The following is a 25,760-nucleotide window of genomic DNA, read 5'->3' as shown; positions in this document are numbered from 1 at the left end:
CATTCTAACTCCATTGAGGAGCTGTGTCACCTACCCCTGGTTCCTCTTGGGATGCCAGTAACTGATAAGGGAACTACTTCCCATACTTCCTGACTGCCAGCCAGCATGCTTCCCCTGAATCCCCGCTGTCCTTAAATGGAACTGATAGTTCTCTCTTCTGTAATGTAGTCTTTATTGAATGTGACCACCACTTGAGGATGAGCCAGACATTAAGAATAATACAGCATTCCACCTTGGCCTTGGCCAAATGAATTCCTCTGAACTGGACAATGAGAACTTGCTTTCAAGCCCCCAGGCCTGAGAAAGGGGAAATACCACAGAAATTAATGTCAGTTCCTGTTGAGCAAAATGCTTTTTTTCCTACTTGACATCTGAAGTTAACCACTGCCATACCTTTGAACCTGTGATTACATACCGTAATTTCTTCAAAGGCTTCAAGCATCCTGTCCTACAAGCTTAGGTGCCATAGCCCCTGAAAAGCTGGCTAGATGGCTGCCTGACTGCTATGGTTGCTTGTTTATTTATATATGTTTTTTAATTTTATGTTTTTAAAATTTTTAATTTCAGTATAGTTAAGATACAATGTTATATTAGTTTTAGGTGTACAATACAGTGATTCAGCAAGGCTATACCTTACTAAGTACTCATCATGATAAATGTACTCCTAATTCTCTTCACATATTTAACTCATCCCTACCCCTTTTGATAACCATCTATTTGTTCTCTATGGTTAAGAGTCTGTTTTTGGTTTGTCTCTTTTTTTCTTTGTTTATTGGTTTTTAAATTCTACCGTGAGTGAAATCATATGATATTTGTCTTTCTCTGACTGGGTTATTTCGCTCTGCATCATACTCTCTAGATCTATCTACGTTGTTGCAGAAGGCAAGATTCTCTTTTATGACTGAGTGATAGTCCATTTTTTGCATGCACACACACACACACACACACACACATCCTCTATCCATATATTGATGTACACTGGGGCAGCTTCCATATCTTGGTTATTGTAAATAATGCTGCAATAGACATAGGGTTGCATATATCCCTTCCAATTAGTGTTTTCATATTCTTTGGGTAAATACCTAACAGTGGAATTACAGAATCATATGTCAATTCTATTTTTAATTTTTTGAGGAACCTCCATAGTGTTTTCAAAGTGGCTACACCAGTTTGCATCCCACCAGCACACATGAGGGTTCCTTTTTCTCCACATCCTCGTCGACACTTGTTTGTTTTTTATTAGCCATTCTGACAGGTGTGAGGTGATACCTCATTATGGTTTTGATTTGCATTTCCAGATGATGAGTGATGTTGAGTATCTTTTCATGTCTGTTGGTCATCCGGATGTCTTTTGAGAAATGTCTGTTAATACCTTTTGCCCGTTTTTAATTGGATTATTCCTTCTCATGTTCATGTGATGTATCATGTTGATTGGAGAATATTGAACCACACTGGCATCCTAGGAATAAAATCTAGTTGGTCATGGTGAATGATTTTTTTAACGTATAGTAGGATTCCTTTTGCTAGTGTTCTGTTAAGGATTTTTGCAGTTGTGTTCATCAACAGTATTGGCCTGTACTTCCCTTTTTTGTGTAGTGTCTATCTGGTTTTGGTATCAGGGTAATGTTGGCCTCATAGAATGAATTTGGAAGCTTTCTTACTTTTATTTTTTGGATTAATTTGAGAGAAATAGGTATTAATTCTTCTTTAAATGTATAATAGAATTCGCCTCTGAAGCCATCCGGTCCTGGACTTGTGTTTGTTGGGAACTTTTTGATTAATTATTCAATTTCATGGCTGGTAATTGGTCTGTTCAAATTTTCTTTTTCTCCTGATTTCAGTTTTGGGAGGTTGTATGTTTCTAGTAATTTCTCCCATTTTTTCTAGGTTTTCTAGTTTGTTGGCATATTATTTTTCATAATCTCTTACAATCCTGTGTATTTCTGTGGTGTCAGTTATTTCTCCTGTTTTATGTCTGATTTTGAGTCTTTTTTGTTTTTTGGTTTTTTTGGTGAATATTGCTGAAGGTTTATCAATTTTGTTGGTCTTTTCGAAGTACCAGCTCCTGGTTTTCTTGATCTGCTCTGTTGTGTTTTTAGTTTCTAATGAATTTGTTTCTGCTCTAATCTTTATTAATAATTTCCTTCCATCCACTGGTTTGGGGTTTTGTTCTCCTTTTCAACTCTTTCAGGTAACAGGTTAGGTTGTTTGAGATTTTTCTTGCATTATCAGGTAGACCTGTCTTGCTATAAATTTCCTTATTAATACAATAGCTTTTGCTGAATCCAAAAGATTTTGGGCTGTTGGATTTTCATTTCCATTTGTCTTCATGTATTTTTGGCGGCTGCTTTGTTAGTTGAACCACTGATTGCTTAGTAGCATGTTATTTAACCTCCATGTATTTTGTTTTTTGCAGATTTTCTCTTGTGGTTGATTTGTAGTTTCATAGTACTGTGGTTGGAAAAGATGCATGCTGTGTCTTCAGTCTTTATGAATTTGTTGCACTTATTTTGTTGCCTGATATGAGATCTATTCTGGAGAATGTTCCGTGTGCACTTGACAGGAATTGTGTATTTTGCTGTTTTAGGGTGGAATGTTCTGAATATATCGGCTAGATCCATCTGATCCATTGTGTCATTCAAAGCCACTGTTTCCTTGCTGATTTGCTGTTTGGATGTTCTATCCATTGATAGAAGTGGAATGTTAAAGTTCCCTACTATTGTATTATTATTGATTACTTCCTTTATGTTTGTTGTTATTTGCTATATGTATTTGGGTGCTTCCATGTTGAGTGCATAAATATTTATAATTCTTATTGTAATTGTTCCATTTATGATTATATAGTGTTCTTTTCCTGTTCTTCTTTAAAAAATTTTTTTATGTCTATTTATTTTGAGAGAGATCCAGACAGTGTGAACAGGAGAGGGGAGGAGAGAGAGAGAAAGAGAGAAAATCCCAAGCAGGCTCTGCACCATGAGTGCAGAGCCCAACACGGGCTCGAACCCATGAAACAGTGAGATAGTGACCTGAGCTGAAACTGGGAGTCAGATGCTTAACCGACTGAGCCACCCAGGCACCCCATGTCTTTCTTTAAAAGTCTACTTTATCCCATAAAAGTACTGCCAACCTGGCTTTTTTTTTCCCTGCCACCATTTGCATGACAAATGCTTTTCCATCCCTTTACTTTCAATCTGCATTTGTCTTTAGTTCTGTAATGAGTCTCTTGTAGGCAGCATATAGATGGATCTTTTCCTTTTTTATCCATTCCATCACCTAATGTCTTTTGATTGTACCATTTAGTCCATTTATATTCAAAGTAATTATTGATAGGTATGTACTTATTGCCATTTTATTACTTGTTTATGGTTGTTTTTATAGTTCTACTCTGTTACTTTCTTCTCTTGCACTCTCCTGGTTTGCTGACTTTCTGTAGTGATATACTTGGATTCCTTTCTCTTTACATTTTGCATATCTATTAGTGGGTTTTGAGATTTGTGGTACTATCAGGTTTGCATGTAACATAACATTTTATGCAGATAGCAGTCTATATTAAGTTAGTGGTCACTTAGGTTTCAATCCAGTATTTATTTCTCTCCACCTCATGTTTTAGGTAGATGGTGTCATACTTTACATCATTCTATTTTGTGAATCCCTTGGCTGAGTTTTATAGATATAAATTTTACTGTTTTTGTGCTCCTTTTATTATTCCTACTAATGGTCTTTCCTTTCCACTCAAAGTGCCCCCTTTAACATTTCTTGTAGGGTTGGTTTAGTGGTGATGAATTCCTTTAACCTTTGTTTGGGAAACCATTTATCTCTTCTATTCTGAATGATATCTTTGCTCTGTAGCGTATTCTTGGCTGCAGGGTTTTTTTTCAGCACTTTTAATGTATCATGCTACTCCCTTCTGGCCTGCACACTTTCTGGTGAAAAATCAGCTGGGAGCCACATGGGGTTTCCCATGTATGTGTTTTCTTTTGCTGCATTTAAAATTCTCTATCACTGCCTTTTGCCATTGTCATTATGTGTCTTGCTTTGCACCTCTTGGCTAGATTTTATTGGGGGCTTTATGTGCCTCCTGTATCTGGATTTTGGTTTCTTCCCTCAGATGCAGGAAGTTTTCAGCTTCCCAAATTTATTTCTTCAAATAAACTTTCTGTCCCCTTTTCATTCTCTTCTTGTAGCATCCCTGTGATTCAAATGTTATTACACTTGATGGCATCACTGAATTCCCTAAATCTGTTTTCATTTATTATTATAATTTTATCTTTCTTCTCTTCAGCTTGATTGCTTTCCATTACTCTGGCCTTCAGTTCGCTCATCCTTTCTTATTTTTCTGGTGCACTGTTTCGTCTAGTACATTTCTAATTTCAGTTACTGAGTTCTTCATCTCTTATGGTTTATATTTTTATGGTTTCTATCTCTTTTGTAAGGGTCTCACTGAGGTCTTCCACTCTTCTCAAGTCTAGTGAGTATCTTTATGACCATTATTGTAAATACTCTACCACGCATATTAATCTCTGTTTTGTTTAGGTCTCTTGCTATGATCTAGGCCTTTTCTTTCTTTTGGGGCATAATCCTCTGTCTCTTAATTTTGTTTGTTTCTATGTCTTAGGGAAGTCAGCTATGTCTCCAGCTCTTGAAATAGTGGCGTTATAAAGAAGAGGTCCTGTGGTGCCAAGAAGTACAATGTCCCATGTTCACCAGAACCTCACATTTCAGGCGCATCTCCTGTGTGTGCTCCTTACTGTTTGGGCCAAGCCACTTTTGCCTTCAGTCATCTGCAGTTGCCTTCTTTGCCTCTTGTGGGAAGGGTCTGGTCCCTCTGTTAGTGGGCCAGTCTAGGGCCACCTTGGGCTTTGGTCAAGGCAGACCAGGCATTTCCCAGAGATGCAGTAGCACTGAACTTCAGGGTACTTTCCCTGTATTGTGTCTTAAGAAGCTTTTGTTGGTGGGTAGGCCCTGTAGTTAGACCAGATGTCTACCCCCCACTCACTGCTCCAGCTGGAGCCAGTCTGGTGTCTGTGTGGTTATTTTCCCGTCTCCCCAGGGCAGGAGTCACTTTTGGAGTGGTGCTGGCCCCTCCCAGGGCTGCCTGCACAGTGCCAGGGTTTTACCACTTTGGATGGGTTCTGGCCAAGGGCATATTGAAAGGAGCAGATCCATAGGAGAATGTTGGGGCACGGCATATGGTGTTAGCACAGTTTGAGTGGGAGAGGTCTACGGTGGGAGGGGAGCTGGAGCTGCTTTTGAAAACTGCTTTATGGCTGGTGGGGGTGAGTCCCCAAGAGAGTGTGGGGGGCAGTATATTTAGTGCCAGCAAGGTCTGTGCTGGTCGGTTGTGGGAGGGTACCTGCTGCTGCCCAAAACTATGGAAGCTGGTTGGGTTGGAGAGGGCAGAACTGCAGAAGCGTGGGGCATGCTGTTAGCCAGCCAGGTGGAGAGGGTGCTGCACTGGTCCTGCACGTGTCCGTGTAAATAGGGTGGGGGGCCTGGGAGAGAAGAAGCACCCACCAGCTCCTTTCTTCTTTGAGAAGTCTCCCAGCGATCCCTGCTACTCTAGCACATGCTCTAACATGAGTCAGCTAATCTCTCTCCTATATACCTGAAGCATTTTTCACAGTGCTGCTTCAATACTGTGTCTTCTCGGGGTTCATTATGCTGTCCCTTCAAGGGCGGGGATTCTGTTTCCTCTGCCCTCCCCTGCCTCCCAGAGCTGAGCTCATTGATTTGTCAAGTCCCAGGTGTTAAGCCCCACTGATTGTAAGAACTTGGGAAATTAGGCCTCTCTGGTTTTCAAAGCCAAATGTCACAGGGATTCTTTGGGGATTTGTCTTCCCTGTGTGTGTTCCCCATGCCTGGGGTGCCTAGTGTGAGAGTGAGTCTTTTTCTCCTTTCTCCATGCCTGCAATGTTCCTCCCTCCTTCAGATAGACCCATGGGTCCATTTAGCTCCAGATGGCCTCTCTGCTCTTCCTACCTGTTCAGTATGGTCTCTTCTTTACCTTTTGCTGTGGAGAGTCTGTTCTGTCATCCCTCAGGTCATTTTGTGGGTTATTTACACTGATGTGGATGTTATCTGCTTGTATCTGTGGAACAAGGTGAGCTTACGCCCCTCCTACTCTACCATCTTTTTTAGAGGCTTCTTTTAAAAAGATATGCTTGCAAGAAAGGATCTGTACCTTGTAGCTCTCAATTATAATTGTCAGTAAATGGATTTGCCTTGAAAGGAAATTGATAGCTTTTTACATAATGGATATTTCCTTACTGAGTAGAAAACAGTACCACGGCATTATAAAAACGTGGCTCATAATTACGGTGTTGCTAATTATTATGTAAAATTAGGAACATCATTTAATTCTTCTGAACTTGTTTTCTGTAAAGTAGACTTTTAAATACCACTGTTTTTTCATGAAGGTTAGATAATATGTAACATGTTTTGCATAGTGCTTAGTATATAGTATATTTAATAAGTGGATGTATTTCAAAAAAACTTAAGGTAATCCAGAAAAGCAACACTCTTAAGGGTGTGTGTGTGTGTATGAGATAGATCAATTCTTATTAGTTACTCTTTTCCACTAGATGGTGCTAGGGGATAAATTTAGTTTAATTCATCATAAATCATAGAAACATTTAAAAGTAGAAGAAACTTTAGAAATCACTTTTCGCTTACTGCTGAAATGGTATCTGAAGGACTAAGAAACTTAAGACTTTAAGATGAATTAAAAGGATTTTTTTTTTCTTTTCTAATTTAAGACTTGGTCCTTGACCTTCATAAGAATTTATTTGGCAGGGGGAGGGGAGATTTAAAACTAAAAAAGAAAATGGTCACAACTAAGGTAAAGATATCAACCAGGAATAGGAATAGTGGAATGCTTAATGCAAATTTATCAGAGGTTCCAAGTTGAAATCAAAAGTGTGAAATAGCATCCCTATGTTGACATAATGGTGAGGGGTTTTTGTTTTTGTTTTTGTTTTTTACTCAGTTGATTACTGTTTGGTATTAATGAGGTCAAGGTTCCAGGGTGAGTTCCACTATGGCCCTTTTAGACTTTTCTATATCCCCCAATATTCCAGTCATTTATATTTAGAAAAGTTGATCCTTTGGGGCCAGGTGAAGACACTAGAGCCAAAGAAGTTTAGAAAACACTGGATATGTAAAATGGAGTTGGTATAGAGGACTAAAGTACCTAATAAGAACCCATTTAGCTATTCATTATGTGCTATTGTATACCAAAGGTTTTGAGAAGTTCTATACCATAGGAATTTGTTTAACTTGAACAGTGTTTCCCAATGTTTTGTAGCCATGGGCCCCTGTATATGTGAAACTCCCACATCATAAAGAACTAGTTTGGGAAACAGATCTATACTTCTTAACAATTATAACTTTAAAACTTTATTTTTAAACATGACAGGATCCATCTCAGGAAGACAATCTGAATAGCAGTGATCTCCAAAGACTGAGCATTTCAAGGTATGAACATTCTTCAAAATTCAAAAATAACACATTGTATAGGTTACCTAGATTTCTGTTGTGATTTAACTTTAAAAAAGAATGGATACTATTTGGGTACTGCATGTAATCTCTGATCACAGTGGATTTATAAAAAACATTTAACTGTTCATCAGCAGTAGGTTTGAACTTAAGTAGTAGAAAAGTGCATATTGTGATGCTTTAAACAAAATTTTGAACACTTTTAGATTTTTAGGGAGCTGTGTAGAAAGTATTCTGTAATAAATCCTGGTTTGTACCTGAAGAATTATACATTTCCATATACGGTAACTCCGCCTTAAGTGCAAATTTGGACCACCTTAGTCTTTCGCATAACATGAATTTTAAAAGAACTATCCATTTGGGGTAAAAACAAAAGTAGCTATCAGAGTTCATATGTTACTTTAACCCTTTTTTCTTAAATATATGACATTTTTACTTGAGTAACAAGTACTGTGTTTTAAATTATCTGATTTTAGCATCTCTTCTCTAGAAGGATACTTTCATCCAATGAAAAATAGTGAGTTGACTTCATTGCTTGATCATTTGGCTTCCAAAGTTTACTGAGCGAAAGTGAATAATGTGAAATGGCTCATACCTATTCCTATCAAAACCTAATTGAGAGAAATGATCAAGTAGGGCAGAATTTGAGGATTGCAGCCAATCTTCTAGATTCAGGGGTAGGCAAACTTTTTCTTTATAGGGCCAGAGTATTTTAGGCCTTATGGGTTATAACAATTACCGTAACAATTGGAATTAATAAACTCTGCCATTTGAACAGTTATTCAGTTATGCCTTGAAGTTTCATCCAGCTTTATAGCAAGAAGTTTTTCCTTTTTAAACAGTGTGTCTAGTTCAGTATCCATGTAAATTTTCTCAAAGTTGTCTTTTTTTTTTTTTTTTTTTTTATCTTATCAAAGTTACCTTTTCTCCTGCCAACCTAGGTTTCCCTTTGTTATATTTATCATTTTTTATAAGCCTCTTCAAACCATTTTTGGAAAGAATCAGGGAACAAAAAATATGTTAGAATCGGAGTAGGTCAAAGGGGCTGTGTATAGTGTATTAGAAGTACATGATATAGAAGGAGACTTCTTCCATTCATGGGAGATTTTACATAAATTTGGATCACATCTACTGAAAATAACTTGAAAACTGGTCCCCAGAAATGTCTTTGAAGACCTCATATACCTAACAACATAGTAAAGAATATACCAGGATTTAGAGGAGGATGAAGGTCCAAAGAGGTGAGTCAACCTTTTGAGGCTACCAGGTTATATGTATATAACTGGCTTCAAAGTACACTTTTGAATTCTCTAAACTTCAGTATTAATTCAGAGTGTCAACTGAGCGAAACAGTTTTTATAAAGAATTACCTTAGCTCTAAAAGTTCTTAGCTCTAAAAGTTCTTAGCTCTAAAAGTTACTTGTACGCTAAAAGAACTGTATGATTAAAGCATGTTCTAATGGCTCCCTAGTGCTGAAATTGTATGTACAGCTTTTTACAAGTTGGTTTGCATTTATTTTATGTAAGCAATATGGATTGCCAAACTGATCAGGTTTCCCTCTTCTGGTTTGTTTACCCTTGGTAAACTCTGTATCATTCAATTATATGTTAGCCTCATTCCTAGCTGCATTTTATCTTGTTTTTCCTTTGCCTTACCATGTACATGATATAAACCTATTTCTAGTTTATAGTCAGTCCTATGTTTTATTAATATTTGTAAGTTACCTCATCACTTTTAAGTAGAACAATTCAGATGTAAGTTTATTACATTAGCAAAAAAGTACATACGAATGTTTCCATAAAACCTTTAAGTACAATTTTACATAATTTTAGGGATGATTTTCAGTTATTTGTAAAGCCCCCTTTGTGGGAACACTCTTTTTTCATATTTCCTCCATCATACTGCTAGGCAAATGAGGTACTGTACTATTTCCCTAACGTAATTACTGGAGGCCTTTACTGTATACAGCATCTTTTAACAATTACAGTCCTATCAGAAATTTGGCCAGTTTCTTACCAGTGTTCATCTGGTGTTAGCTTTAGGTTGTGGCACTCAGTTCTTAAACAGATCTAGGTATGGGGTAAACTTGAATTGTGAAGTTCTTAAGAAATTGAAAATATAGAAAATATAGATTGTTTTTCAAATTGTGCCGTGTTCCCTTAGTAATTGTGAAATTTTGTGAGTTAAGTATTTATACAAACAATGAATAAAACAGAACAGAACATACCAGTGTGTGTTACACATAATAAGGGCAATAAGTATGGGTTGTTATAACTTGGTTGTTTGGGTTGCAGAGTAAATGGATTCCTTGCTGTGCTTCACAATCAAAAATGTCTGAAAGACAGTTGATTTTGGGGAATCACAGTTGTCAAAATGTAAATTTCTAAGTCTTTAGCTCTTGGGTAAGATTCTCATACTTTGATTTTAGTTCTTCTGGGTGATATAAAAGTAAATTTTCAGAAGCTAAAGAAAAATATGTATGGGTGAAGTAAAAAAGTAGATTTTTCTTATACGAGGAATATTCCTTTTGTATTGAAGAGTTGAATGTATATTGTCAACTAAGAAAACTGGGCTTTTACACAGTTTGTAAGCAGGGCATGTATCTCCTTGCAATGTGGCTAAGCAGGTTTACTTAACATTTAAAATTTAGAGGGTTGAGATTTTATACTGGGGCTAAGAAGATTGTGTTGGTAGTGAGTATATTGGAGGTGCGTGGTAAATGTCTAATGAAGAGGATGGTGATTATGATATTAAAAAATGTTACTCAAAATGGCAGCAGGCAGTCATTAGACTAGATCATTGAAAGATGACTTTGATCAGCAACATGTTAAGAGTATGGAGTAAGTTCTCCTGAACCTGCTTCCTCACATGGAAAATGTGGTTACCCAGTTTGCCAAGTTGGTGTGATAACATGGGAGAAATGCTCAACCATCATTATTTTGTTTCACCTATTTTATTTTTTTAGGGTTCTCATTTGGGATGCTTTAGTGTTGTACCTCAGTGTTCAAATAGTTTTATAATTTCTTTATAGGTGAAAAAAATGTGTGTGTGTGTGTGTGTGTCTCTATGTGTCTATGTCATTTAAAGCAAAACTTAACTAACTTCACACTCCTGGTTGGGGGTGTGAGGGGCTAAGTCTGACTATATAATCTCAAAAATAATCTAGACACATGATGGTTAGTTGGAACTCTGCTAAAGACTTGTGGATGACAACTTGCCTCTTCCAGTCTCACTTAAGTAATGATTTAAATATTCTGTACAAATAGAATTAAAAATAAATTTTTAACACACTTTGAAGACTATAGCACTTTAATATTTACTGTAAAGTGACTGTCATTGCTTTGTTATCCACAAGAGGGAGAGCTTACACTTAGTAATTTAGACTTTTTTTTTTTTTTTTTTTTTAAATCTGTTTTTAATTCATATGACTTTAAGGGCAAAAAGACTTAGATGTATGTTAAAGTTGGCAACCTAGTTTTTAGTTTAACCTAGTTTATAAGCAGTCTTCATTGAATTGGAAAATGTATATTAGACACTGCTTTAACACTTGTTATAATTATCTTTTATTTTACATGCTTAGCTAGTTTGAATGATTAAATGTGAACGTTATTCTAGGATCCAAACACAGTCTTGGGTATTTGCTTTGCTTTTCTCCAAGTCAGGTACTGATTTACCATCTCATGACAATAATTAAACACTATTTTTAAACTGTATATTCATATCATGACTGTCTGCATGAATTAGCACATGTAGCACTTACACTCACTGCTATGTAATGTGAGTAACTCTTTGGAAAGCATACTGAATGCCCAGAATTGCAACAAGGAACCAACAACCCTTCACACTTAAGACAGGTTCCTATGTGAAACACTCACTGTAGCATACATCTCAGATGTTTACTGGTGAAGTAAAGTGGTTAACTAATTTTTGTGAAGTAATTATTTCACACTTACCAAAAACCTGCAAAAAGCCTGTGATTTTTAATAGACTGCTGTTTGACAAATCACGTTTACAATAGATTAAAACATGCAGATTTTTTCCAAAAGCAGTATAAAGTGTATTCTGCTTCTGTTGAAAGAATTGTGGTTGGTTGGAGTGGAATAGAAAGAAATATCTTGACAAAAAAGGTATGTAACCTTACATTCCATAATATTGTTTTTTAGTAGATCTGTTCCTTCGTAATTAGAATAGGAAATTAGATGTAGATACCAAGATATTATCCCTTGGTTTAAAGGTTTTTGTTTACAGCTAGATAAAAATTGAAGCATAAAGTAACATTTTCTAATTTGGTACTTGTTATTAAACTTACAACAATATCTTTAAAAGGCAATAATGGTCATTTGAATACTATGAGGTCAGTTCTTATACTTAATATTTTACATATTCTTGTATAGCAAAGTAAGAATATGTATTGAAGATTTCAGTTTAGTTGGCAATTAAAAACCTAAGAAAGAAAATCATGAATATCCACATAATGTGTAATGGAAGAATGAAACTTTTACAGATTAGGTTTAAAATAGCTAATTTGTAACTGCTCAGATAATTGACATAAAATACTTTTAATTATGAAAATGAGAGGCATTTGTGAAGTCTTTAAATTCTGGTTCATATAATCCTCTCTCTCTCTAGCTTCTTTTCCCTTACCAGGAAATCATCTGGCTCTTCCTGTCTTGTGCTGTCATGTCACATTGGTTTAGAACCAACAATATGAGACAGCCCAGTCAAACATAAAAGAATGGAATGCATGAAACCTAAATTTTATTTTAATGTGGGTTTAGGGATACACATTTCAATTCACAAGGTCAAAACCGAATAATCAAGAGATAAATACAAATTAAAACTCTATACATGAGTAAATGTAACTATTTTTCTGTATCAGATTTGCAAATGAAGAAAATACTCCTTACTCTAAAAGTATGATAGTAACACCACTGCACATTATGGGCTATAATAAAAACCTCAATTCTGAGAACTATAAGAAACTCGGTGATAATACTTCTTTTTTAGTAAATACCCTTCTGTTTAATACAGTTCAGTTAATGGCTAGAAACTAGGTCAGTATTATTATTGAATAAGATCTTTTCACTTGTTCTAATGCCCTAATTGTATTTCAATTATTTAATGAGGAAGTTTTGTTTAATTTATATCATCTCAAAACTAGAGCAGGAATGCTCATTTCTATTTTAAAGTCACTCCTTTCTGTCCGTAAGGAAAATAACCATTAACTTTTTTTTTTAAACTTGCATTTCAGCGACAATATGCAAAATGCATACTGGGAACTGAAGAGAGAGATGTCTAATTTACATTTGGTGACTCAAGTACAAGCTGAACTACTAAGAAAACTGAAAACCCCAACTACAGTCAAGAAAGGCAAGTTAATGTTTGCTGGAAACCACTGATTCCAGCCAAACAGCTTGAAGAGCAACTGGCTATCGTTTCTTATTGAAATCTCATTAGATGATTTTGATAAGCCAAAGTATATATAGTATGTTCACAGCCTACCTATTCTCTGCTTTGGCTTCATTCTCATACTGGTCAACTTCACACATAAAGGTGTTGCTGATGTGTTTTTTCTTCCGTACTGTATTCTTTTCCCCTTGTGGCTTTTTTTCTCAGCCAAGTGTTGCTTATGTGTATGAGGCTGAGGTGTTAAGTTTGCTCTAGTTGACCTTTTACCACAACTCCTCCTTATATTTAAAAAAAAAAGACATCAAAAGCTATTTTTCATTCCAGTGCCACAGAATATATCAAAGACCTAGCCCTTTAAATTAGTTTTGAAAAAAATAACTTTGATGCATAATTTGCTTTCATTTGGTAAACTTAATTTTTCTTCCCATAAAGGATAGACCGTTTAGAATGGAAACTGTTTGTGATCCCACTATCTCTTTCAATGAAACAAAAAATTTTCATTGATTTGCTTTTCATATTAACTGCTTGGCTGACTAAACTTTTGAGTTTGGGGCCTAACCCCTAGTAGTTAGTGGCTACTTCACAAAAGCTCTTTGCATATCTCCGAGAAAAATCAGTGCATGTGTGCCTTTTATTACATACTAGTTTTATTTCTGAAAAGCTGTATAATGTAAATTTGCCCAAAAATTTATTTTGAAGGAATTGAGATGTGACCTTTCGTAAAAAAAAATAATCACCAGCACCTAAAGTTATATGCACCTTGGACTGGCCCTAAAGAGGACACAAGAGAAATGTATTTTATAAATCTCCTCAGGAGAGTTAACTAGTAGGGAAAAAGGAAAACCAAAGTCAAAATCCCTTTTAGTTTCTAGAGAGTTATTTATGAATCAGGCAAATTAATATCGTGCTCTGCCACGCTCCAACTTAATTTATGGTTCATTTTACCCTGGAGTTTTCCAATGTCCAGGGTTACCTATGAGGCAACTGTGTGTTGATTGGTAGGGGTAAAATTTCTCTTAAAAGGAACGCAGAATAATTTTACAGGGAGTTTTCAGTGAGGCTGTTTATATAACAAATATAGCCTCCAAAGAATAAGAAAGGAAAAATGCTCTTTCCACATTTGGAAATGGCTCATTCTTGCGTGCCTTCTGAGCTGGTGAAGGATAAATCTTGTAGGTGTATCGAACTGAAAGTTCTCTGGCAGGCTCAAGGCCACAGCTCTTCACTGCAGAACTCTGTGCTTTGATGAGTAGAGACAGACTAGATCATCTTTTTTCCTGACCTCCATATCACCCTTGTCCAGAAGTTGAGCACTGTTACTTCTAGGTCTTCTCCACTCCTTCCCCTCTTCCCAAGAAAAAAGGCAATGAGCTCATTTTATAATATGGTTCAGTTTCTTCTACAATGATAGATTCAAGCCCGAGTTATAATTCTTAGCATTTTGCCCTAGTAGGTTGAATTGGAAGGGGAGGAAAACCTTAGACTACCATTATGTTGGCTAAGACTAGCTAAATAATCGCTTCAGTTTATTTTCTAAGCCATTACGTGTGTACTAAACTCATTTTTTCTATTGACTTATTACTGTGACCACAGCAGAAATGTGTGTTTATAAGAAACAGAATTATCTTATAAATTCTATTCAAACTGTTTTATCCTTAAGAGCCTTTGAATGTATATTAAAACTTATTGGGCCTCACCAATTCGAAATATAATCATTGCAGAAAAAATTTATTTTGAAGCACCTATGGAAAAAAGATTTGAATAAGCAAAGGAATATTATATTTAACAGTAGGCAGGCTTTCTCTAGTCACAATACAATTCTTCACCTTTATTAATGGTCCTATGATATAGGCAGGACAGGAATACCATGTCCATTTTGCAGACGAGAGAAGTGACACTTGGAAGCACAAAAAGTGGCTGAACCTAAAGTCACAATGTCAGTAAATAAGTGATCCAGGATTAGAACTCGATCATTTGTCATCTGTCTCAAATCATAGTGCCCCAGTGATCATGTTAACTTGGAAATATTATTTCCAGTTCTAGATTCAGCCAAATTAGGATCACAAATGCCTTGACAACTGACCTTTAGCCTGTGCTTTCTTTTTAGCCTGTGCCCCAATAGGATGCATGGAAGACCTTGGGAAAGACAGCACAAAACTGCACTTGGCGAATTTTACTGCAACATACAAAAGACATTCCCCCCTGTCACCAAATGGCAAAACTCTTTGCCACACCACATCTTCCCCTTTATCAGGAGATATGAAGGTTTTATCAGAGAAAGCAATTCTCCAATCATGGACAGATAATGAGCGATCCATTCTTCATGATGGTACTAACTTTCAGGAACACAACTCTTACGGCAGAAATTCTCTGGAAGATAATTCTTGGGTATTCCCAAGCCCTCCTAAATCAAGTGAGACCGCATTTGGGGAAACTAAAAATAAAACTTTGCCTTTATCCAACCTGCCACCACTGCATTACTTGGATCAACATAATCAAAACTGCCTTTATAAGAATTAATTCTGAAGAGATTTCATGATTTGGTCATGAGGTTACTGTTATCTCCCTCGGTGGCTCTCAAGAAATTACTTAACTGAAAGCAGATTTTGAATAAACTTTTGCAGAGTTCTTCAGTATATACATTTGCACATACTGTTCTCCACATCATATATCAATTTTCCAGTATGAAAGAGCACCCTCCAGCTCCATGTTCTAAGAATCAGATGTAAGCTACTAATAAATAAACTTAAGGTGTTTCAAAGAAACGATTCTACCTTTGATAGTAATTGTAAATAACTGCCTCTCATGTAAAGGATGGAATTAAAATTTTTTAGGACATGGTTTTATATAGCATGTGAAATGCCTAAATATCTGTTCATAAAAATAAGAGGCCATGAATATGTGAGAACAATTGTAAGTTGCTTTAATTTGCATAAAAGACAAATGGCAAAGTGAATAGGTTCTATTTGTAGTGACCTTAAAGATGAAAATTATAGTTGAATAATACAGGTTATTCCATCTGCATATGCTATTGTGTTTCAAAGTTTAAGACTCAGTAACATTGTGATTAAAAAATGGTTTCAAGACTTGAAATAACCTGCTCATTGAAACCAACTTTGTCCCATACATCCTTCAGATCCTAACTGAAAAAAGTGATGAAATAGTTGAAAACCTATGTGGTGTGTGAACTATTTTAATCCCTCATTATCCAATTAGAAGTAGAAAGAGCATCACACAGGTTGCAGTCTAATCTGTGCCTTCAGTGGTCCATAATAAAAAGCTAAATATGTAACTGGATAAAGTCATTTTCTTCAAAGGGTCTATACCTGCTTGTTATGTACAGCGACTTATAAATTGTTAGACTTTGTTTTGAAATGTAAGAGTGACTTTTGATTAACCACATTAAGAATTTTAGTTCCGTAAACCAAATTCTGTGCTGTATTGATATAGTCTGATCACGGAATGTCCCCAAACTTTTTGATTCTAAGTGGCCTATCATTTATAAACAAAGATATAACAAGGATGGCTTCACATGGAAATCCGTCTAAATTCTTTCAGGGTGGTGGTATTAACACTGTAATATAATGTATTAGTTGGCTTATACATCTTTTGCCTCAGATAAACTGTTTCATGTAGGAGACCTTTATCCTTTTTGATAGACAGTTTCAAATATCTTGAACTCAAAAGAATATCTCAGATCTCTTCTATATTAACTGAATAGCATACATACATAAATAGTGTTCACTGGTCACAGATATTTTTGTCTTTCTATTATCTTACTCACTTATTCAGGCTTGTCTGTGATTAATGGAATTGGTGTCAGATGCTGGAATTTATGCTGACCAATGAACACAGCTGACTCCAGGGAGTACAATCTCCTGCCAAGTAATAGAACAAAACCCAATATGCATAAAACAAATACAAGACTCCAGGCTTTAGCTAAAGGAAGCAACTACCTGTGTAATAACAAAGCAGCAGAAACTATTTCTCATGTGGCTGCATAGGCTGTATATTATATCTCATCTGTAATGTAGCTTACTGGTTTGCCTTTTGTAAAACCAAGGTTGGAAACTTTCCTTTGTAAAGAAGTCGTATGAGATAATGGCTTGATTAATGTTTTGAATAATGCCAAGAAATTGTTTAATTAAAATAAATTATTTTTGTTTGAAATTGAAGTGAACGTGAACTATTGTCCTTGCCTATATATTCCAAGGTCAGGTACTAATTATCAGTTGTTAATTTGATTCACGTTACAGGCATTTATCTTGTTAAACCAACTTCTTTTGAGTGGAAAAAATGTTCTTCCATCTGAACAGGGTAGCTGTCAAACAGGTATGCCAGAAATCCGAGGTTGATGTTCTTTACAGTTTGAAGTGCTAAATGATGGGTAAGACTTGAACCAAAAAATTTACCCAGCCATAAATTTTAAAACATACACTTTATGATCATCTCCGTTCTATGTGAGATTCAAAGAGAAATGAGAAGGGCCCATCTGTAGTTTATTATCTACTTAGGATGGAAAATTTTATGTCGACTTCTTTCATACCACTTGAAACTTGCTCCAAAGGGCTTCCCTCGAAAATTTCCTTGATCTTCATATTTTTATGATAACTCCGTTTACATTTACATAGAATGAAGAGAAGACACGTAGCAACAAAAAGACACTTACTCCCTCCTCTTCATCTCCTATGAGCAAAAACAAAATTTGTATCTTCTCTAATAGGAAACTGAGGTTCTGCCAAAATGGAACCTAATTCCTACAAAGAGCAGGGACATACCTATGGGGAAAATGAGAAAACCAAGTAAGTAGGGAAGAGTTCAAACTTCAAGAACTAAGACTGAATTGTAGGAAAACAGTAATGATCTAATCCAGAAAGGACTTGGGTCAAGGTGGATATTTAGGGGAAGAAAATCTGTGCATTCTTAATAATACCAGCCAGCGATACAAATGAGCAAGCAGAACAACTGAGGCAGCTGCACTCGTGGGCGAAGTAGACCAGTGTGCTGGCTAGGCCTGGATATTCTGACAGCTGTAATCAATGGTTCAGTTCCCGACAGGGAGGAACATGTTTATAGAACCTACTGTCCAGCGCCTATAGGGAAAGTGACATCTACATAAATGAATTTCCCACATAAAATTGAAGGTGGTTTCTCTGATTCTCATCCAAATTATAAATTAGCCACAGGTTATATATTTCACTAGCTTCCTAAAGTAACTATTTGCTTTTTCTTCATTTGCATCATTTAAAACCAAGAATTAAGGTCCTGTGCTCTAGCAAATGTACAATACCAAAAGACCAACAGAAGAATATAGGCTTGTTTACCCCTATGATATGTGATCTCTAGGTTTCTATATTTGCTTTGCTTTGGTCTGTTCTAGTAATCTTCCTTTTGATCTGTGGCCTGGGAAAATGGGGTTTCTTTGGGTTTCAAATAAGAGTAAAATCGTTCTTTGAGCGATTGTCTTGAGTAAAGTATAGAATTTGAACATTGGTTCTTCAGGGTCCTATCTGCTTAAAACTAAGTCCTTTAAAAAAATCTCAGCTCTATTTCATGGGACTGGGGCCAAAGTTAAATCTTGTCCTAGTAGGTAGTACTTTCTATTTGTGATTTTAATGAGAACTATGTAAGTATATATAAATTTTACTTACTTGGAAACTGGTTGCAGTGGCTACAGTGAACGGAGTTCATGGAAGAAAAAAGAGCAACTTTTAATATAAAAGTTCAACCTGAGACCAAATTACTGCACTCAGTTGTTTTAGACTAGCTCCTGAAATCATTAAACTATTTTCAGTAGCCAAACAGGTCAAGGATCGTAATAATTCAATTTTAGGAAATTTTCCATCAGATATTAAGTAAAATTAATTCATGTATAAGTACGTCTTCATCTATGTTTCCAAATAATCCTTTACTACTACTACTAACAGTAACCCTGGCACTGTCCTACATACTCTACTTACCTTCAGTAACCCTCACAATGAGAATTACTTCCCTGGTTGAATAACTAGTAAGTGACATAGCCAGGAAGGATTCTGGTTCGTAACTATTCTGCTATACCGCCTAGTTATTAACACCTTTGACAGCTCCTGCTTTCCTTTGGTTACTTCTGGTCTCTGTGATTAGCCACTGGAAGGGAGTAATAATATCAAGTCTATACAGAACCCTAAAAATCACTGTTAGATTATCACTGTTAGATAACTGTAATAGTGGAAAAACTTACAAAAAAATCCATAATGACCAGGCAGACCATATCCCAGTTCATTATTTACTCCTCCCATCCCATTTGATAAATTTAACTTTGAAATTAAAAAAAAATCTTTATTTCAGATAATATTTCCATCATTTAGGATAAAGCAAACACTTCCTTGAGTCCATTATTTCAGGTGATAATGATTTCCATGAATATCAGAGCTCTTGAGTATCGTTGAATATTTGCCTACATGCTTGTGGGAAGCTTCTGTAGCCTTTTCTTGGTAGGAATTCCAGTTTTTCTGAATTCTTCCCTTTCCTTCAGGTATTCCATTTTGCATTCTTCATAAAAGGCTGGATCATTATAACTAAAAGAAGGAAATGAATATCTCCTTTTAAAATGAAGTTTCGCAAGCATTTACTGTAAGCTTACTTTAAATAATATTCAGACATTTCATCAGGTATAATCTTTCATAATAGATTTTAAGAAATGGTCATAAATACAGTGTAAACATTAGGTTATCAAACTAGTTCATTTTTGAAAGGCACCGTCCTGGGACAGAGCAATGAGAAGCACAGTACCCATCCTCAGAAGGCCATGGTGTTCTGGAGCACACGAGTAAAGGCTGTGCAACAAGCATACAAAGTGCTGTGCCAGAGCGCAAAGATGAGGAAAACCTGATGCACGAAGAACTGCAAGCAAATTAGTGTCCTTGCAGCAGATTATGCACGTAAGAGGAGGGGCCTGGGATGAAGCCAGACTGGGCAAAGGCCGCATCACGAAGGTCATTTTACGCCATATCAAGAAGTTGAAGTCTATCCTGAAGGCAATGGGCCACTATTAACAGAAGAACTTGAAGATGAGTTTTGTGTGTTAGATCACTCTGACGGCATGTGACAGGCCAAAAGGGGGCAGCAAGCTTAGAGGCAGGATGCCTGTAAGGTAAGTAAACTATTCAACTAATCTAGCCATGGATGATGAGGGAGGGCCCGAAGCTAAAGGAGGAGCAGTTGTGATGAAAAGGACGAAATGGATCTGGGGGAGATTTAGGAAATAAAATCAACGGGAAATAACCATTTAGAGTTAGGAGACAAGGAAAATTCTAAACTCTAGACACACGATGTAGAAGGAAAAAGAGGTGAGTTCAGTTTTGGACCTGAAGAAAGTAGCAAAGAAATGTCATGACCTAAGGAAGTAACCAAATTCATGGGTCCAAACTGAGCTTTTGCAGACCTAAGCATGAGAAGAGAACCGGGAGCCCACTTTCTAAAGGATTCAGTTCAAGAAGATGAGAAGAAGTAAGAGATGTTGGGGGGAGAGTAAAGAGCAAAAGAGAAGCCAGGTAGAAGAGAATTTTAAGGGGCTTCTGGAGAGGGAGGTCAAGTGAAAGAAAAAGGACTGAAATGCTATTCACTGGATCTGGCTGCCATGAATCCACTAGAACCTTTAGGAGAAGCAGTCTCAGTGGAAGGGGGCAGAAGTCAGACAGCAGTTTCCTGAAGAATGAATGAAGACGCAGGTAGAAGTAAAAGCAACCACTTATGTTTCAAGATGTCGCTACAACGAGAGGAGAGAGGGCGGTGGTTGGTTACCTTCATTTCGTGGAATGTCAACAGTAAATAAAGCAGAGCACTTTCTTATTCAAAGATGAAGAAACACTTACAGTGTGTTGAAAATTGAGGTCAAGTAAAATCCTTTACTCCATTTAGCAAATGTCATAACCCTCTTTTGTTTCCTTCACTGCTTTTCTCTCTTCTGAAGAGATGCAGCCTCCTCCAACCCCTCCCAGCCCCTTCCCCAGAACAGACTAGAACCTCTTATTTTTTCCTATTTCCAGGGGGTAAAAGGAAGGATATTTAAATAATATGCAGATAACAAAAGCTAACAAATACAATAAAAAAAGGAGCTACCACTGATTGACTCCCCACTATGTGCCAGGCACTGTTGTAGTGAATTTACATACAGTTCCTCACAATCACCGCACCAGGCATAATTTCCTGTCTTCTATGAGGAACCTGCCCAAGGCTGACCACTAGCTAAGCTCTGGCTGGTCCAGAAGGTCAGCCCCACTGCCCTCTCCGCAGCCCGCGCTCCTGCCCCTCTGCTCTAGGGATGCCCATCTGGGAGAGAGGGATGATACGGCAAATTAAGAACAAGTTATTATGACAAACTGAGGTGTAACAATTCTTTAATATATAAAAAAAGCATTCAACAAATCCAGTCACAAAGAAGTTTAACCAGTTCATCGATCCATCACGCATCTCTTAGGAGCACGAGGAACAAAACTGGAAGAAAAGTAAGTCACAGAAGGAACTCTTACCCCTCTATGATGAAGTGCTTAGTGCAGGTCCTGGCCCATAAATAAGGGTGTGTTTTCTCGTCTATAAATGCAGACATGAGTTTAACTTCCCAAGTCTCCTACCTACAGAATTTTTTTTTTAAGTTTATAAATTTTAAATGTCTGTGTACATTTGCTATCAATGAAAACAGGGGCACCCGGGTGGCTCAGTCCATTAAGCGTCCCATCGGGTCATGACCTCGCAGTTTGTGAGTTCGAACCCCACATCGAGCTCTGAACTGATGGTGCAGAGCCTGCTTGGGATTCTCTGTGCCCCTCCCCTCCCCACATTCTTCCTCTCTCTCAAAATAAATAAACATTAAAAAGAAATAATTGATTCAGATAATCACTACCTTTTATCTAATTCCCTAATAAGGAAGTATCAAACCATGCTGACCTACATGTTTCACAGGCTAGAGGAGCACAGTTAGAGAAGGAAATATAAGGGATAACCAAAACCAGGACCTCACAGCTATCAATGAACAATACGAAAGTATTCTGCAATACTGTCTGTGAATAATGTAGATAATAAAATGTGTGGGGAGATACGGCAGAAAGCACTTGCATGCAAAGAACTTGCAAAGTTTTCCTTTAATATTCAACTAAATGTCAGTGAACGTATTTAAGACTTATTTTTAAATCGATTAATCTCAAAAATCAAAATTTACCTTTGTATCCTTCATTTGATGTATTGCAACTTTCCTAGGAATTAAATTATATTAATCCCCCAAATCACCAGGCCGACAAATCATCTAATTCAGTACATTTTCATTAGAGGAGACAAATATAAACCCATCTGTAATATATTCTATAGATCAACTGTTCACGAAAAGGAATTTGGTAAGTCATGTGAAAAATCCTGTATTTTTGTTCGCGGATCTCATATTTTTAATCAGATACAATGTTGACACATAACTTGACAAGACCTTTCATAAATATGTTGCTTAGTATGTAACAAACTGAAATCTCAGACTCAGCTAACAATACCAAAGATGTGATGGGGCTAGTAAAGGACCCATTACATGTAATGAGTTAAATAACACACTCTTACCTACTACATACGTTACACACATACACACACAGAGAAGCATAAACAATGGGGTGATGACTTACTGAGCAGTTAGACATTCTTTCAATGCAGAATTTTCTTTTCGGCATTTTACTACCATAAGGATTCCAGAGTCCTTGCAACATTTGGTAAAATCTGAAAAAATGTGGAAAGAACAAAACAGACTGCAGTTACATCAACACAATTTTCAACAGCTCTAAAATATTCATCCACTTAACATCCATCACCTAGATTGTGCCTGGCACACGGCACACCCTCCACAAAAGACACACACTTGAATAAAAGGCAGAACCGGACGAGTGCCGTTAACTCTGCAGGAATAAAGAAGGAACTCTGAAAGGGGGGAGAGAGGACCTCTGAGGAGGCGTCATGGAGAGAGAAGGGGCGTAGAGAATAAGGGAGATTTCTAACAGAAATAGGGGATCTTTCACAAGAAATGAGTAAGGAGAGTAAAAGGGAAGCCGTTTCCAGACACGGGCATCTGGCGTCCAGTTTCGCGTGTCTTCGATGGCGTCAAGGCACCCCCTTTAAGACAAAGCTGCCACGGTGCCTTGATCTCTGATGACAGAACTCCCACTCCATTCCCAAGGCAACTCTTAGACGCCCCTGAAAACTCAAACGGCTTTGTGTCAAGTTCCCATTCTAGTAGTTTGCCTTTTAGATTGTACTGGTCCCTTGGTGTCCTGCCTTCTCAGCACTGCCAACCCAGAAGAGCCTCGTGCCATAATCCAGTTTGCTTTGGGTCGGACTCGGTCCCACCTCACTCCTGCCACAGGACCACGTGCCATGCCGCAGCTACTCCTAACTATCCTGGTCCTTCCTCCTGTCCACCGGCTGCTCTAGTTTCAGCTCTGCCATCTCCAACCTGCTACAAGTAACCAACCATGTCAGACTTAAATACGAGATCATCCTCACAGAAGCTGTAGGTAAAACAATGTTTTCTGAGTATCTTTTATAACCCCTTTAATGCGAAGTTAACAAGAATGCTCTCTTTTCTTGAGCTATGCCTTACCCTCCTAGTTCCTAAAGAATAGAATTTATAATGACCTCAAAGCAAGCAGGTAATTCAGGGGTCTCCATGAAGACACATAATATGTAATAAAATATTTTCAAGCCGCAAGCAAACTGGAAATAACTGAGATTTATGAGATGTATAAAAAACTCACGAGAGGGGCTGTGCTGGGATAAGAGTCCCAGAGCACAGACATTTGTATCTACGCGAAGCGTCACAGCACGCTCTGAAGGATATGTGGCAGGATAGGAACAATGACAACAGATGCAGGAAATGACTTTAATTCAAATAGTTTCATGTGTGCGATCCCATGAAACTGTGGGTGACACGCAGTGACACTCCACATCGAAGACACACAGGATTAGCTTCCTTTAGCTGCTTGTTCTCTACCCGTGGCAATCCCACCGGTGGCCTTCTGGCTCCTGAACCCAGCCAGGTATCTTGTTCATTTCAACTACAAATATTCTTTTTTTTTTTTTTTTAATTTTTTTTTTAACGTTTATTTATTTTTGAGACAGAGAGAGACACAGCATGAACGGGGGAGGGGCAGAGAGAGAGGGAGGGAGACACAGAATCGGAAGCAGGCTCCAGGCTCTGAGCCATCAGCCCAGAGCCCGACGCAGGGCTCGAACTCGCGGACCGCGAGATCGTGACCTGAGCTGAAGTCAGCCGCTTAACCGACTGAGCCACCCAGGCGCCCCACAACTACAAATATTCTTGTTCCTCTCTGTGCACATGAGCTGAGCTCATGAGCCACATCAGACCAAGGGAATTTCCTTTGTGCTCTCTGACTAAAGACTCCCTACAACTCAAAAGGCAAATCAGACTCACAATCAGCTCATTATTAGTGGTGAACCTGAGGGGTGGCTACATGGCTATCAAAAAAGTCCATTAACTTCCACTCTGGAATGTCATTAGCATCCCTACATGTAAATTCTCTACTCACATTATGATACTAAGATCTACCTTTCTATAAGTAACGGTTATGATTCCAGATAAGAACTAAGACCTGGGAAATCCTGAAGGGAATGTATGTACATAAAGTTCACCCAGAAGTGACTAAATCTGGGTAAGGGATTCTTGAAGGGAATTGCCATGCTCCATGGTGAAGAACCATGAGCTTATTCCTCTGCATCACCCAACCTTGGTATAAAGGCACTAGACCAGACCAGTTCATGCTTCTAGATAATGTCTAGAAGAAAGATCATTAGCATCCTGAATTTGCCTAATGAAAATATGCTAGCTGATCAAACCCTCCTTTTCTGGAAAACACAAACACAATGGCTATTAAAAAGCCCACTTTCTGGGTTATAACAGACCCAATACTTTTACATTTGATAGATTCAAAACAGAATACTTAGACACTGTATTGTTTTCAGATGCATTTTCCCTAATATGAATAAAAATGTTCTTAGTAAGGAACTGATGCAAGATACCATTTATGTGTTCTGACCACAATAAAGACACAGTCTATATATTTTCACACTTGTCCAAATCTCTTCAGGAATAACTGTGACTGGCCCAAAGCCTCAAGCTGTTTGTGAGGTTTTTGTCACTTGTTTGGCAACAAGATTTTAATGAGGATCTTTCTTTCATACCGTATTAGCATACACTCATATAATAATGATGTTGCTAATCCTGCTAACTGAATGGTACTCTAAGACAATTTAAATTCTTTGCCTTTCAGTGTTATGTTAAATGTTACAAAGTTTGTATGCCTATATATAATTTAACATTAATTACCAGTAAAGATTATCAAAATAAAATTTCATTTATTTAAGTACATCTGTAGGAAATACAAATGAAAATCCGTAAACAGTAAGAACAGAGAGATTGCTAAAAAAGTTATTTCAAAATTTAAAGAAAGGTACTTTTAAAGATAACATTCAAGACTTTTTTCTTAAAAATGTCAAGAACATGGGGTGCCTGGGTGGCTCAGTCAATTCAGCGTCCGACTTCGGCTCAGGTCATAATCTGGTGGTTCATGAGTTCAAGCCCCACGTTGGGCTCTGTGCTCACAGTTCAGAGCCTGGAGCCTGCTTCAGATTCTGTGTCTCCCTCTCTCCCTCACTGCCACTCCCCCACTCAGAGACACTCTGTGTCTCTCTTAAAAGTAAATATTAAATCGGGGCGCCTGGGTGGCTCAGTCGGTTGAGCGTCCGACTTCGGCTCAGGTCATGATCTCACGGTCTGTGGGTTCGAGCCCCACGTCGGGCTCTGTGCTGACAGCTCAGAGCCTGGAGCCTG

General features: G+C 37.4%; 2 protein-coding genes across 4 annotated transcripts in view; one reads left to right on the top strand and one right to left on the bottom strand.

The window, feature by feature from the left end:
• Positions 1–17,031, top strand: part of AZI2 (5-azacytidine induced 2) — a 38,109-nt gene extending 21,078 nt beyond the window's left edge. For all 3 annotated transcript variants that reach the window (XM_042903630.1, XM_042903631.1, XM_042903629.1), the window contains 3 exons: positions 7,415–7,473; positions 12,747–12,865; positions 15,012–17,031. In XM_042903630.1, coding sequence (XP_042759564.1) covers positions 7,415–7,473; positions 12,747–12,865; positions 15,012–15,424 — 591 coding nt within the window. In that variant the 3' untranslated portion in view covers positions 15,425–17,031. The remainder of the gene's footprint in view (positions 1–7,414; positions 7,474–12,746; positions 12,866–15,011) is intronic.
• A 2,177-nt stretch (positions 17,032–19,208) lies between these two features.
• Positions 19,209–25,760, bottom strand: part of CMC1 (C-X9-C motif containing 1) — an 85,547-nt gene continuing 78,995 nt past the window's right edge. The window contains exons 5-6 of the mRNA XM_042954384.1: positions 22,546–22,636; positions 19,209–19,461 (exon numbers count right to left, since the gene is read on the bottom strand). Of these exons, the coding sequence (XP_042810318.1) occupies positions 19,341–19,461; positions 22,546–22,636 (212 nt within the window). The 3' untranslated portion in view covers positions 19,209–19,340. The remainder of the gene's footprint in view (positions 19,462–22,545; positions 22,637–25,760) is intronic.

This window comes from Panthera leo, chromosome C2 (genome assembly GCF_018350215.1).
Source record: "Panthera leo isolate Ple1 chromosome C2, P.leo_Ple1_pat1.1, whole genome shotgun sequence".
Taxonomy (NCBI): Eukaryota; Metazoa; Chordata; class Mammalia; order Carnivora; family Felidae; genus Panthera; species Panthera leo.
The sequence above is the reverse complement of the archived record's forward strand: the minus strand, read 5'-3'. Positions and strand labels throughout refer to the sequence as shown.